The following is a 13,116-nucleotide window of genomic DNA, read 5'->3' as shown; positions in this document are numbered from 1 at the left end:
TCATCATAATGAAAACTTCAGTTTTGTGAATAAAGTCAATGATTCTTAATTAATTCAGTACAACTGGGTTATACACAATTTTGGAAATTCCAATTTTGTGTTTTCATCTAAACATTTATCTGTGAACACTTCTCAGTTTATTTAACACAATGTTACATTCAGATGCACTTTAAATACTAACTTACAACTTATTTTCTGGTTAAATAACAATTATTAACTGTCTCGCAATCTGTGAATGAAAGTGATGTGGCTTGCTAAGAATTTTAGTGAAACAAAAATAATCAGTAACAAATAAGCAAAAAGCAACAGAAAAGTAGAACATTCAGTATTTCATTATGATTGGATGTGGAAGGATTCAACATTAACATGTTATAATGGACGCTAATAAGGGTGGGGTGCATAGCATAAACTTGCTGGAGGGCAGCACTGATAGGTTGTTAAACCAATTATAGTCTCCACCCTAGTGCACATGTACATTGGCCTAGCTGGAAAGGCTTGTATCTACTCAATTTTAACTTGCAGAATCACTTCCTTTATCATTCATGGAACAAACTAGTATTGTACCTTTTCTTGGAAAATTAGCTTTTTAAACTTACTGAGAAACACCAGCTGTGGTCTATTTGGTCATCCATACTGAAAATGTTCACTCTGAAAGAGTAGCAGGAACACCATTTCATTTGTGATTTATCTCTTAAACTGATATTTAAATTCAGCAAATCTGCTGTCATCAACACCAAAAAAAAGTAATGAAACTCCTCAACATGACTGCAGCCAAAAGCTAACTGCTAGCGGCAAACATAAAAGGGAACCCAAAAGTCTTTTATAAACACGTAAATAGTAAAAGGGGCAGTCAAAGAAAGGATGGGGCCGATTAAGGATCAAAAAGGAGGTTTTCTTGTAGAGGCAGAGGGCATGGCCGAGGTACGAGATGAGTACTTTGCATCTGTCTTCACTAGAGAAGCGGATGCTGTCAATGTAGCAGTAAAGCAAGAGGCAGTAGCGACATTGGATAGGATAAAAATAGATAAAGAGCATGTACTTAAAACGTTGGCAGTCCTCAAAGTGGAAGAGTCACCCGTTCCGGATGGGATGCATCCTAGGTTACTGAGGGAAATTGCGGAGGCTCTGGCCACAATCTTCTAATCCTCCTTAGAGGGTGGTGCCAGAGGACTGGAGGGTTGCAAAAGTTACAGCCCTGTTTAAAAAAGGGAGAGTTGGGGCCAAATATGTAACAACATGTCACAACCTGAGGACTGTTTAAAATTAATATTGAACGTACCAAATGAAGTACAAAGACTGTTTAAAATTAATATTGTTTAAAAGTAATATTGTATGTACCCAACAAATGTCAAATCGATTGACACCTACAGAATGTTGGAAAACTGTACCTTTTTGCTATGTAAGCTTTGGCAATATGGTTCTCTGTAAACTTTCATGCCAATAAAGCATTTTAATTGGAATTGGAATTGGAATTGGGTAAACCCGGCAACGACAGTCCAGTCAGCCTAATGTCAGCGATGGGGAAACTTTGAGACACAATAATCCAGGACAAAATTAATTGGCATTGGAAAAGTATGGGCTGATAAATGAAAGTCAGCATGGATTTGTTAAAGACAAGTCGTGTTTGACTAACTTGATTGAGTTCTTTGATGAAGTAACAGAGAGGGTTGATAATGTGTATGTGGACTTTCAAAAGGCTTTTGACAAAGTACCACATAATAGACTTGTTAGCAAAATGGAAGCCCATGGGAGTAAAGGAACAGTGGCAGCATAGATACAAAATTGGCTAAGGGACATAGAAACATAGAAATAGGAGCAGGAGTAGGCCATTCGGCCCCTCGAGCCTGCTCCGCCATTCAATGCGATCATGGCTGATCATCCAAATTCAGTACCCTGTCCCTGCTTTCTCCCCATATCCCTTGATCCCCTTAGTCTTAAGAAATATATCTAACTCCTTCTTGAATATATTTAATGAATTGACCTCAACTGTCTTCTGTGGTAGAGAATTCTACAGGTTCACCACTCTCTGGGTGAAGAAATTCCTCCTCATCTCAGTCCTAAATGGCTTACCCCTTATCCTTAGACTGTGACCCCTGGTTCTGGACTCCCCTGCCATCGGGAACAGCCTTCCTACATCTAGTCTGTCTAGTCCTGTTAGAATTTTATAAGTTTCAATGAGATCCCCTCTCATTCTTCTAAACGCTAGCGAGTATAAGCCTAATCGACCCAATCTCTCTTCATACGTCATTCCTGCCATCCCAGGTATCAGTCTGGTGAATCTTCGCTGCACTCCCTCCATGGCAAGAACATCCTTCCTCAGATAAGGCGACCAAAACTGCACACAATACTCAAGGTGTGGTCTCACCAAGGCCCTGTACAACTGCAGCAAGACATCCTTGCTCCTGTACTCGAATCCTCTTACTATGAAGGCCAGCATACCATTTGCCTTCTTAACTGCCTGCTGCACCTGCATGCTTACCTTTAGCGACTGGTGCACAAGGACACCCAGGTCTCGTTGCACTTCCCCTTTTCCCAATCTATTGCCGTTCAGATAATAATCTGCCTTCCTGTTTTTGCCACCAAAGTGGATAACCTTGCATTTATCCACATTATACTGCATCTGCCATGCATCTGCCCAATCGCCCAACCTGTCTAAATCGCACTGGAGTTTCTCTGCATCCTCCTCACAGCACACACGCCCACCCAGCTTTGTGTCATCTGCAAACTTGGAGATATTACATCTCCCAAATACTGAAGCAAAGTAGTATTTAATATTTCTGCCATCTATTGCTGCCTGTGGTATTATCCTCTCCATCCCTTAGTGGCCCTATTCCCATCCCGACCTTCCTTTTTTTAAAAATTTATGTCTAAAATATTTTACTACTTTATTTTACGTTCCTTGATAATTTAATTTCATAGTTCCTCTTTGCCTTCCTAATTGTTTTTTTGACTTCTCTCCTAATCTCTTCGTATTCTCTCTCATCATGCTCTCACCTGCTGTCCATGTACTTAATGTACTCTTTCTTCACCCTCAATGTTTCCCATATGGCTTTATTCATCCATGGCGTCCCATTAGTGTTTAGCTTGTTCTTGTTTTTTAGCGGTATATATTTTTTTCTGGACTTGAACACCGTTTTAAATGTTTCCCATTGCTGTTCTACGTCATTGTTTGTCAATATCATTGTCCATTTTATTTTCCTAAGTTCAATTCTAAAGCTGCTCAAAATCAGCTTTTCTCCAATCTATTACCCTGGTCTTCGTCAAACTTAAGTCCTTCTCAATTATTATCTTAAAGCTTATTTATATTATGGTCGCTATTGCCTATATGCGCCCCTACTTTTACCTCTCTTATATGCTCTGGTTCATTCCCCATCACCAATAACGAATCCTCCCATGTTGGGCTTTTTACATATTGAGTTAGAAACGAGTCCTGTACACATTGTAGGAACTCCATTCCCTTATCCCCTTTACCTACCTCTTCTGTCCAATTAATATCGGGGTAGTTGAAATCCCCCATAATTATTATTATTTTTATTTATTTTTTTACTCATTTCCCTAATTTGTTTGCATATTTCTTCCCCCACCTCCCTTCCACTATTAGGTGGTCTATAGATTACCCCCATTAGTGATTAATCCTTTATCTTTTATCTCTATCCATATGGATTCTATTTCTATCTTGCTGATAGCTGCGTCACTTATTTCTACTGCCATGTTATCCCTAATAAGTACAGCTACTCCACCTCCCCTTTTTCCCCTCTATCTTTTCTAAATACTGTATGTTGCACACTGCAATGTTTAATTCCCAGTCCTGATTTTTCTGTAGCCATGTCTCAGCAATCCCTACTATGTCTGGTTCCTCTCAACACATGATTGCCTCCAGCTCCCCTGTTTTATTACGGACACTGCGTGCACTGCTATACAGACAGTTTAACTCATTTTAATAGCAGTTCCTTTCACTTTATTTTTAACCATCTTTTTATTCTCCTGTTCTATTACTCTGTTTATTCCCCAATGTCCTCCCTTACTTTACTCCTTCCTATGCTCTCCTTTCCTGTTTTAATTATCTTTAGGCTGGTTTCATTTTTTGTAGATAGCTCCGCCCATCTTACTACTTTAAAGCCTTTGCCACCTCCCTATTTAACCTTTCCACTTCCCTTCCATAAGCAGAACAAATCTTGTGAAATTAAATCTGTGTCTTTATACGTGCAGTTAGTAGAATAACGTGGTATGGGACTCACAATTACCTCAAATTATGCACCAGAAATGATATGGGATGCCCTCCACTTTCTCCTATCTGCCTCAAAAGGTAGTAAATTGTCATACCATTACGTTGAGGCAAACACTAACTGTACAAATTATTTACAAGTAAAATACTTAGAAAGCAACACAAGAAACCTGAAATACAATACTTAAAACAAAGATAGAATCAGTCCACGAAGGGTTAACATGTCCTCTTTAGCATGGCCTCCTCACAAAGTCTGCTAAACTTAGAGACTTCTGGGCAAAACAATCTTTCAAAAACTTCCTGACACAATGGTATGAGGGAATGACATTAGCTCAACTTCATGAGTGAACACAAACATTGAGTAGCTGGGGTAATGAATTTTTATGCCAAAGGATAATTAATTAATCTCTTCGCTCAGCCTTCAGGCTTGTATACATCCCACTTCAAAAAGGCTGTTCAAACACCAAGCAATCTTTGGCCTACTTCATTTCTGAATACAGGCAATGGCACCTATCAAGGAAGCTAACCAAATCTTATTGAATACGTGGAGTGTTTCTGGTCACATACATAGTAGCTACCCACAAGAGCCAAAGGGAACCTTTAACAACATTTAGCTGAAGCCAATGTTAAATTATTTTGGTCATATACAAATATAACACCAAAAACACCACCCTGTTACAACCCCTTCCCAAAAAATGGAGCTGCAGAAGAATTTCAGTCACAGCTTATGAAGTTATTAAAAAAATACAATGTTTCAATATTAATTCGGAGGCATTAACCCAGTCTGAGTACATGCAGCATTTTTAAATTGTTCCGCCTTTGCTTTGGCAATTTATGACTTTGTCTGAACCTCTTGACTACTGCAACTTATGAGTGTGTATTTCCTCTAATAATTTCTTCATTCTGGAACGCATAAGCAACATACAGTACTACCAAGATCATGGTATATCAGAGCATGTAACAACAAGAGGCTTTGATTTGGTTCCTCTATTAATGCAGAAGTTGTGAATAATGTACTAGAGGCCAAGGCATTGTATCAGATGTTACAATTCAGGATTTCTCCCAACTTTTTGCTCATGAAAAAGGTCAGCTTTCATAAACAGACCCAACACCTCTGGTGAACTGCAATTCAGCCTTATACGTGTATAGAATGGGATGTTTGTTATGCCTCAGGACTAACAATCTACCCATTTACCACCAAAATGGACTAGACTAGATGTAGTATCGACCGCTCACCATATACATCTGATCACTCCAATAATTGGAAAAACACCAGAGTGTACAGGTCTCAACTGTAAAACTACAAATTCAAGTTTATTACAATATGCACAGGAATTAAATAAGGAAATAACTTTCCCTGATACATTAAACTGGTTTCCGAGTTGAACGTAAATGTTTCAGAAAGCTTAAGAGACCTTGAACATGGTTTCGGAAGAAGCAAAACATGGGCTCCAGGCACGAAGCCGCAGTGACTTGGACTTGCAGTTTCCAGCTGAGCTGAAGGCACTTAGGCTGCCACAGTTACACCTGGTCCAGGCAGCTGAGACACACACATCTCAGAAAAAGAGAATCCTTCCTTTGGAGAAAGTCCCAGATCCATTCTCAAAAGGCAGGTAAACATGTTTTTGATTAATCATATCTTCCAGCAGTCAGAACATGAAATGCCAGCTTTTAATAACCTGGTCGGATCCTGACTCATCCAATACCTGATCAGCATTAAAACGACTTAGTCCTGTCTACTGTCAAAGTGGTAACCTTAAACTAACATTTCACAAACTAAAGATACAAGTCTCAAACCTATAAAATGACTAACCCGTTTCCTTCCAAGGAACGATAATTTGATTAGCTATTAGGGATTCCTTTGTAAATTTAAAAGCTAACACAAACAGTTATGTTTAAATTTACCATTTTGACCCAGTTAAAACTTCTTATATAAAAAAAAGTTCAAGTTTTACCATTTAACACAGGTCAGATCTCAGTTCTGTTCTACAAGAGATTAACATTCCAGACAAATGATTTTCTTTTTAATGAATTTTAAAATATAAGAGAAAATGCGAGTAAAAGTGTAGTTTGTTTCCCTTGCTGGTATTGTTAAGAGTCAGCATTATTAAATTAACATTAAAATAGCATTACTTTCAGGAATTAGATGCAAATTAAAAAAAAAATCTGGAAGGCAACAAACTAGAAAGAGGCTAGCTCTTTAATTGCAACTAATTAAAAACAAAACGATGGATATTTTAAAACGGGGAGGGGGGATAAATCTGGCTTTAAAAAGTAGTTTAAAGCTAAAATAACAGATGCGCAGAGATGTTGAAAGATCCCAATCAAATAATGCAAGAAATTTATATAACTAGATATTTTAACTTTATCACTTAACAGAGAAACGCGAGTGGCTGTCCCTCGCTCGGTGCCCAGTGTGCCTGACCCTGTGATTGATGCTTTGATTAGAGAGCTCTGCCCGCGACCCTCCTCTCCACACCCTGCCGCCGGCTCCTGCCATCAGACGCCTCACCTTCTTTGGCCTTTTTCTTTCGCACCAATGTCCCTCCCAACTTTCCCAGAAACGATTCGTCCTTCTTCATCCTGCCGGTCTGCTGGATGGTCTGGGACCTGACCGGTGTGGTAGCCATGCCGCTTGCTGTGATTTACCCCCGCAGCTCTCTCACAACAGAGGCTCCTCTCTCTCTCGCTCCCTCCCTCGATACGGTCTCCAGGAGCCGCAGGAACAGGATGTGGCTAACCGCCACCAGCCCTCAAGTCCCAGTTGGCGGCATTCCCACTGCAGCGCCCCCCGCGGCGGCAGGCGCCTGGCAGTCACCGCCGCTGAAATTCCACCTTCATACTCTCAACCCTCTTCCCTTCTCATACCAAACAAGAGTGTCTCTTTACTGCCAGTCATCAGTCCTTCACCACCTAACATCACACACCTATGCATAAGGAGGGCCATTCCTCCCATCTTAATTCATCCATCCAGAACCAGCCTAGGCTCCCTCCATTGGTGCATCTAATTGCTTCTCAAATGGTTTTTGCCTCCATCACTCTGAATAGAACTGCATTCCGAATAGGGTTGTCAACCCTACAGGGTTGCCCTGAAGTCTCCAGGAATGAAAGATTAATCCAAGTTAATGTTTTCCATCCCATTTACGATCTTGTATATACCTTAATAAGGAGTGAACCTTTTGTCTTAAAGGTAACACTCCCACATATGAGTCAGAAGGTGTAGGGTTCGAGTTCAGCCCCGGCAAGTGGAAACTAGAATATGGTCTCTAAATACTGGGTTGACATCCAGCGGGGTACTCCCGTCTAGATATAGTTGACCAGTGGCTGAGTGGTAGTGTTCCCGTCTCAGAGTCAGAAGTGTTGGGCTCTAATCTTTGTAGGTGTTAATTAAGGCAAGTGATCGGTATTCAGGAATTTAAGTTATCTCACTCAATGACATTAAACATTCCCATGTCATGTAAAGATTCTTTGGTTATGCAAAGCTCTCATTTGATGTACCCAAACGAAATACCTTAACCATCAAAATCAAAAAAGCATGCAATGTGGAATTTCCATTTCCGCACACCGCCTATAAAGCTCGAGTGGAACTGTCTTATTTAGTTTCAAAATAGACAGAGGAATTCTTTGTACTAATGTGAAACTTAGCCAGCAGAAAGAAGCTTTCATCCCAGCAATCTGGGCTGAATTTAAGACCAGGCTCCAGCAGTGAAAAGACTGGCATGTGTATTTATTGGCTCAGATTTTGCGCTCTCGATGACGGCGTACACTTGTAAGCCATCAGAAAGGCCCCACATGCGCGAAAACCTGGAAGTTGCCTTGACAGATCATCCGCACCGACCCAAAAATCACTTTTGCTGGCGCAGAATTGAACTATTTGCCCAATGACTGCCCAGCAAATGCCCACAAAACCCTTACGTCTGGTAAAAGCAGGCATCAGGCCTGCTTTCAGTGTAAGGTTTAATATACTGTAAATCTAAAGTTAAAAAATTTAAAATAAAAAATCATGCACAAACATTTAAAATTAGTACAGTATATACAAATTTTGGGCTGGATTAAAAGGTTTAAAATTATTTTTCAAAAAATTAATTTTTTTATTGTATATGCTTTATTGAAGGGACTTTTAATTAAATGTGAAAATGGGAACATTTAATTTTATTCCAGTTGTATAAATTGTTTAATTATTTGGGGATTCCTAATTTGTTTATGGGGATTACGTTCGTAAATGAAATCCCCACAAGCATATTAAGAATCCACTTTTCTGATTGGAGGACCTGGCCCACGTGATCCCAGGGACGCTTCCGAAGCGCCTGCGTCCCTGGGCCTTTACGCAGGCGTAGGCCTGCAGGCCCAGGACCCAAAGTCTCCGAAGCCCGAGAGCCTGAAGGTAAGTGTGGATTTTTTTAAATTGGGTCAGAGGTATGCCTCCCACTGCAAATTCCAGCCCATTATTATGTATTCACTTGCATAGGCATCTGATGTTACATTAGGAAGGTATTCAGAACCATATTAACTTTTTGTTAAATAACACAGTGCTCAGGAGCTGCACGCAATATTTCACCTGATTTAACGGTTTTCCATTCTACTCAAAAATGCTTGTTCAAGGATCACATCTCACTTGTAAAAGTGAGCTGCTGTTGGTTTTTCACCTCCCCTCCCCAAACAGTTTTCTTTTTCACATCAATAATGTAAATCTTATACTCGTACAAGACTAAGTCACAATAAGGTATCCTCTATTTTAATATCTGATTCTGGGCCGTGCAAAATATTCTTATTCAAACAGACCCTTCTTTATGTTCACCAGAAAACAAATTTTGAAATAAATTCATGTCACTTGTGATTATAGGTTTAGAAATTCTTATTCACTGCTCACTTAGATGTTGCAAATTTATCATTTAACTCTGCAACCTTACCCTAACCTGCAAATTCAATACAGGCAGAAGGGGGCACTTTCAGTAATACCCCAAGAAAGAAAATAATGCAGCAACAACAACCTTCAAGCATCTATTATCTGAATCTTCAGTATGTGATATTCAATTAAATATTGTTTAATCATGACTAACATTTAAATAAATAGCAATCAAATAAAATGTCCTTTTACTGAAAGTGCAATATAACTCAATCTTGATCACAAATGGTAAGTTTGAAGAACCATTAACTTTGAAAAGAATATTAGGTCAGTGTTTCAGAAAGCAGTGGCATATTATAGTCACTCCACTATTGGTGGCCGTGCCTTCAACTGCCGAGGCCCTAAGCTCTGGAATTCTCTTCCTAAACCTCTCCGCCTCTCTTCCCTCCTTTAAGACGGTCCTTAAAACCTACCTCTCATCTGCTCCATTATCTCATGTGGCTCAGTGTCAAATTTTGTTTGATAACACTTCTGTGAAGCACCTTGGGACGTTTTACTACGTTAAAGGCACTATATAAATACAAGCTGTTGTTGTTATAGACATGTCTCTATTTCTCACATCAAGGCTTTATTTTTTTTTAAATGTTACTTTGGAGTCTCTAGAATTAAAATTAGTGCAGTGTTCATCGATAAAATGTGAATTGCCATCAAACAAAAGTGCACAAGTCAGAAATTATATCTGAAGTACATTGTACAGTTCTGGGCACCACACCTTAGAAAGGATATATTGGCCTTGGAAGAAGTGCAGCACAGATTCACCAGAATGTCACCAGGGCTCCAAGGGTTAGATTATGGAGGAGAGATTATATAAACTAGGCTTGTGTGGAGCATAAACATCAGCATGGATCTGTTGGGCTGAATGGCCTGTTTCTGTGCTGTAAATTCTACGTAATATATTGTCTATGTAATATGTATTCCCTGGAACATAGAAGGTTAAGGGGTGATTTGATTGAGGATTTTAGGATTTTGAAAGGAATTGATAGGGTAGATAGAAATAAACGTTTTCCGCTGGTGAGCAAGTCTAGGACAAGGGGACATAACCTTAAAATTAAAGCCAGGCCATTCAGAAGAGAAGTTAGTAAACACTTCTTCACACCAAGGGTGTTACAAGTGTGGAGCACTCTCCCACTAAAAGCAGTAATTAATCATTTAAAATGTGAGATCGATAGATGTTTGCTAGACAAGGGTATAAACGATATGGAGCCAAGGCAGGTGGATGGAGTTAGGATACAGATCAGCCATGATCTCACTGAATGGTAGAACAGGCTCAAAGGGCTGAATTGCCTACTCCTGTTCCTATATTTATTTAAAGTTCCCATTGTTCATGCTGGTGAAGTGTTTTTGTAAAAAAAAACACATAAAACCAGTGTCAAATTACAAATAACTTTATTATAATTTTGATAATGTACTGGTTTGGTTTCCAATAGTGAAACACACGTAGGTTGCACCTTCTCAAAAAGGCATTATAGAAACCTTATTCCTGCTCCAAACTGGACACCATCACATATCCTGCACAAGGTAAAAAAAATGGATCGTTAAAACTGAAATTTTGTCCCAGTTATATTCAACATTAAAAAAGTATAGAAAATGAAAGGTCCTACCAGACACATTAATGTTCTTTCTCTTTGAGATACTGATAAATCCTGTTGTGTATTTTCTAATTTTAATTTGTTATCCAGCATTCATGTTTTATCTTTTTGTTTCTATATCTAGCACTCTACATTACTACAAAACAGGTAGGAATCAATACAGTAGATTGTCCGAGGTATGAGCTCACTTACCAACTACAATAACATTACTGCTGAGTTCAGCGAAATTCCTTGTAAGGAGAAATTAGTGACACCAACTTCACTATTTTGTATCATGAGGCTGGACTGCACTGTAATGTAATGCTATCTAAGGAGAAGTATTTTACACATGGTGTAAAGGCACCAGAACATACAGAATACATTTTTAAAGCAATATTCATAATATTTGGAAAACTGCTTTTTTCAATTCCCACTGATGTACTGTACAATACCAGTGGTAAAATAAATTCTATCATGATGGAGATAACTTAGAGCCCCTACCCCTCCTCTTCAAATCCCCCCTTAAAAAATGCTGTGAAGTCATATTTTTGCACAACCCTCATTGTCCATTTATTTATTATCAGCAAACTCAGGGCAGGAGGAAATGTAACATCAAGAGTTCTTTAGTGCTGTAGCAAAATCATTCACCCATTCCCATTCTTTATACACGAGTTTCCTATTTTGTTATCTTTAGCCACAGAGAATGCCTTCTCCATGATTTTTGTTTCTCAAAAAGAAGAACTGAAGGTACCAAAGTGTTCTAAGACACCAATACATTGATATTTGGACAGGTATGGTTACTTTTATATATTGACTCCAATACAAACAACACCCAAGGTAAGAAGAGAGTCATGATTATCCCAGAGATTTTCTTAACCACATACTTAGTAAATACATTTATATCAAAGGATTTAGTTCAATGTATACATATCCTAAATGTGCAGATATCAATAAATTTACATGCTAATACCCTGTGTTGTCTATTTTTCTTTCAAGTATAGAAATCAGCTAATAAACTTTGCTCACAGCTCAATCCAAATACACAACACAGTATATTTAAATAATCCATTATTAATCACAAGCTAGATTTTAAAAAGCTTTGACCCACAGGACCAAGAAAGTGAGGAATAGTACTTGCCTATCCCCACTCTGCACACCCATGGGAATACAATAGTTGAGTTCCAGCCTAGCGATGTTTCCCAGTCTCAGGACAATCCCTGCCCCATAGGACCATCGAATACATTCTGCCAGCTTCTGCAGGTGTGCATTGGGACCATCACCTGCAAAATTGATCCAAAGTGTTTGTGTATGCATGAAACAAACAACAGCATTTTCAATTAAGCTCCTTTTTCAAAACAATGCCATCACTTTACAACATAAAAAGTGATTTTTCAATAACGTGGCACTGTTAAATGGAATTCATATGTAGGTTCATCCTAAAGGAAATATTATGCCCTTGGAAGCCACTGAAGTCAGTTAGAATTTTTATTTTGGGGAGGGGTGGGGAAGTGATAAACCTAGATCACGAGCAACGTGCCTCAAAGTGAAATACTGTATTCAGATTCTAAAGCCTGGAAGCAGATGTTTTAAATACAAATCAGAATATGACTGATGTGTAATCTTTACCAGGGACAGGGGGTCTACATTCCAGTGGAATGAATTTTGTAACTGCTACTTATAGTTGTGATACTAGGGAGTTTCCTTCTGCCAGGAAACAAAGAAAAAACTTAAACATTTGTCTTATTTCTTTATGTCACGCATATATAAGGAACAGGATGAACTAATTGTACGATAGCAAAATACTGCAGATGTTGGAAATCCGAAATAATAACAGAAAATGCTGGAAAAACTCAGCAGGTCAGGCAACATCCGTGGAGAGAAATTTGAGTTGACGTTTCGGGTCGAACCCTTCTTCAAAACTGGAAAGAAAATAGGTCGAAGGCAGGGCTGCGATCGGACAAAAGAAGTAAAAGAAACAAAAGTAGTAAAAGAGACAATAAAAGGTATTCGAAGCTAGACGAGATGGTAATAGGCTGAGATTAGGTGTGAAGTGTACTGGTAGGGCAAGAGATAGCTGCCAGGTGTGAGAGAGAAACAAAAGGAATGGGGGGGGGGGGGGGGAAAGGAGTGGAAAAATTACAAGAAAAAATGTAATAGGAGCTGAGGTTATGATCTGAAATTGTTGAACTCGAGATCGAGTCCGGAAGGCTGCAGAGTGCCTAATCGGAAGATGAGGTGCTGTTCCTCGAGTTTACGTTGAGCTTCCGTGGAACAATACAAGAGGCCAAGGACAGTGAGGTCCGAGTGGGAATGGAGCGGTGAATTAAAATGACAGGCGACCGGAAGCTCGGGGCCACCCTTACGGACTGAACGGAGGTGTTCCGCAAAGCCTATTACTTTGTTATTATGTTGTTATT

General features: G+C 39.2%; 2 protein-coding genes across 2 annotated transcripts in view; both read right to left on the bottom strand.

The window, feature by feature from the left end:
* Positions 1-7,017, bottom strand: part of LOC147106071 (beta-parvin) — a 71,614-nt gene extending 64,597 nt beyond the window's left edge. The window contains exon 1 of the mRNA XM_086008810.1: positions 6,738-7,017. Coding sequence (XP_085864936.1) covers positions 6,738-6,855 — 118 coding nt within the window. The 5' untranslated portion in view covers positions 6,856-7,017. The remainder of the gene's footprint in view (positions 1-6,737) is intronic.
* A 3,483-nt stretch (positions 7,018-10,500) lies between these two features.
* LOC147106070 (sorting and assembly machinery component 50 homolog B) overlaps positions 10,501-13,116 on the bottom strand; it is a 44,785-nt gene continuing 42,169 nt past the window's right edge. Inside the window, exons 14-15 of the mRNA XM_086008809.1 lie at positions 11,838-11,979; positions 10,501-10,640 (exon numbers count right to left, since the gene is read on the bottom strand). Of these exons, the coding sequence (XP_085864935.1) occupies positions 10,595-10,640; positions 11,838-11,979 (188 nt within the window). The 3' untranslated portion in view covers positions 10,501-10,594. The remainder of the gene's footprint in view (positions 10,641-11,837; positions 11,980-13,116) is intronic.

Source organism: Somniosus microcephalus, chromosome 16, assembly GCF_052327205.1.
Source record: "Somniosus microcephalus isolate GS21.2 chromosome 16, FLI_Smic_1.0, whole genome shotgun sequence".
Taxonomy (NCBI): Eukaryota; Metazoa; Chordata; class Chondrichthyes; order Squaliformes; family Somniosidae; genus Somniosus; species Somniosus microcephalus.
This window is presented reverse-complemented; position numbering and strand designations above follow the sequence as displayed.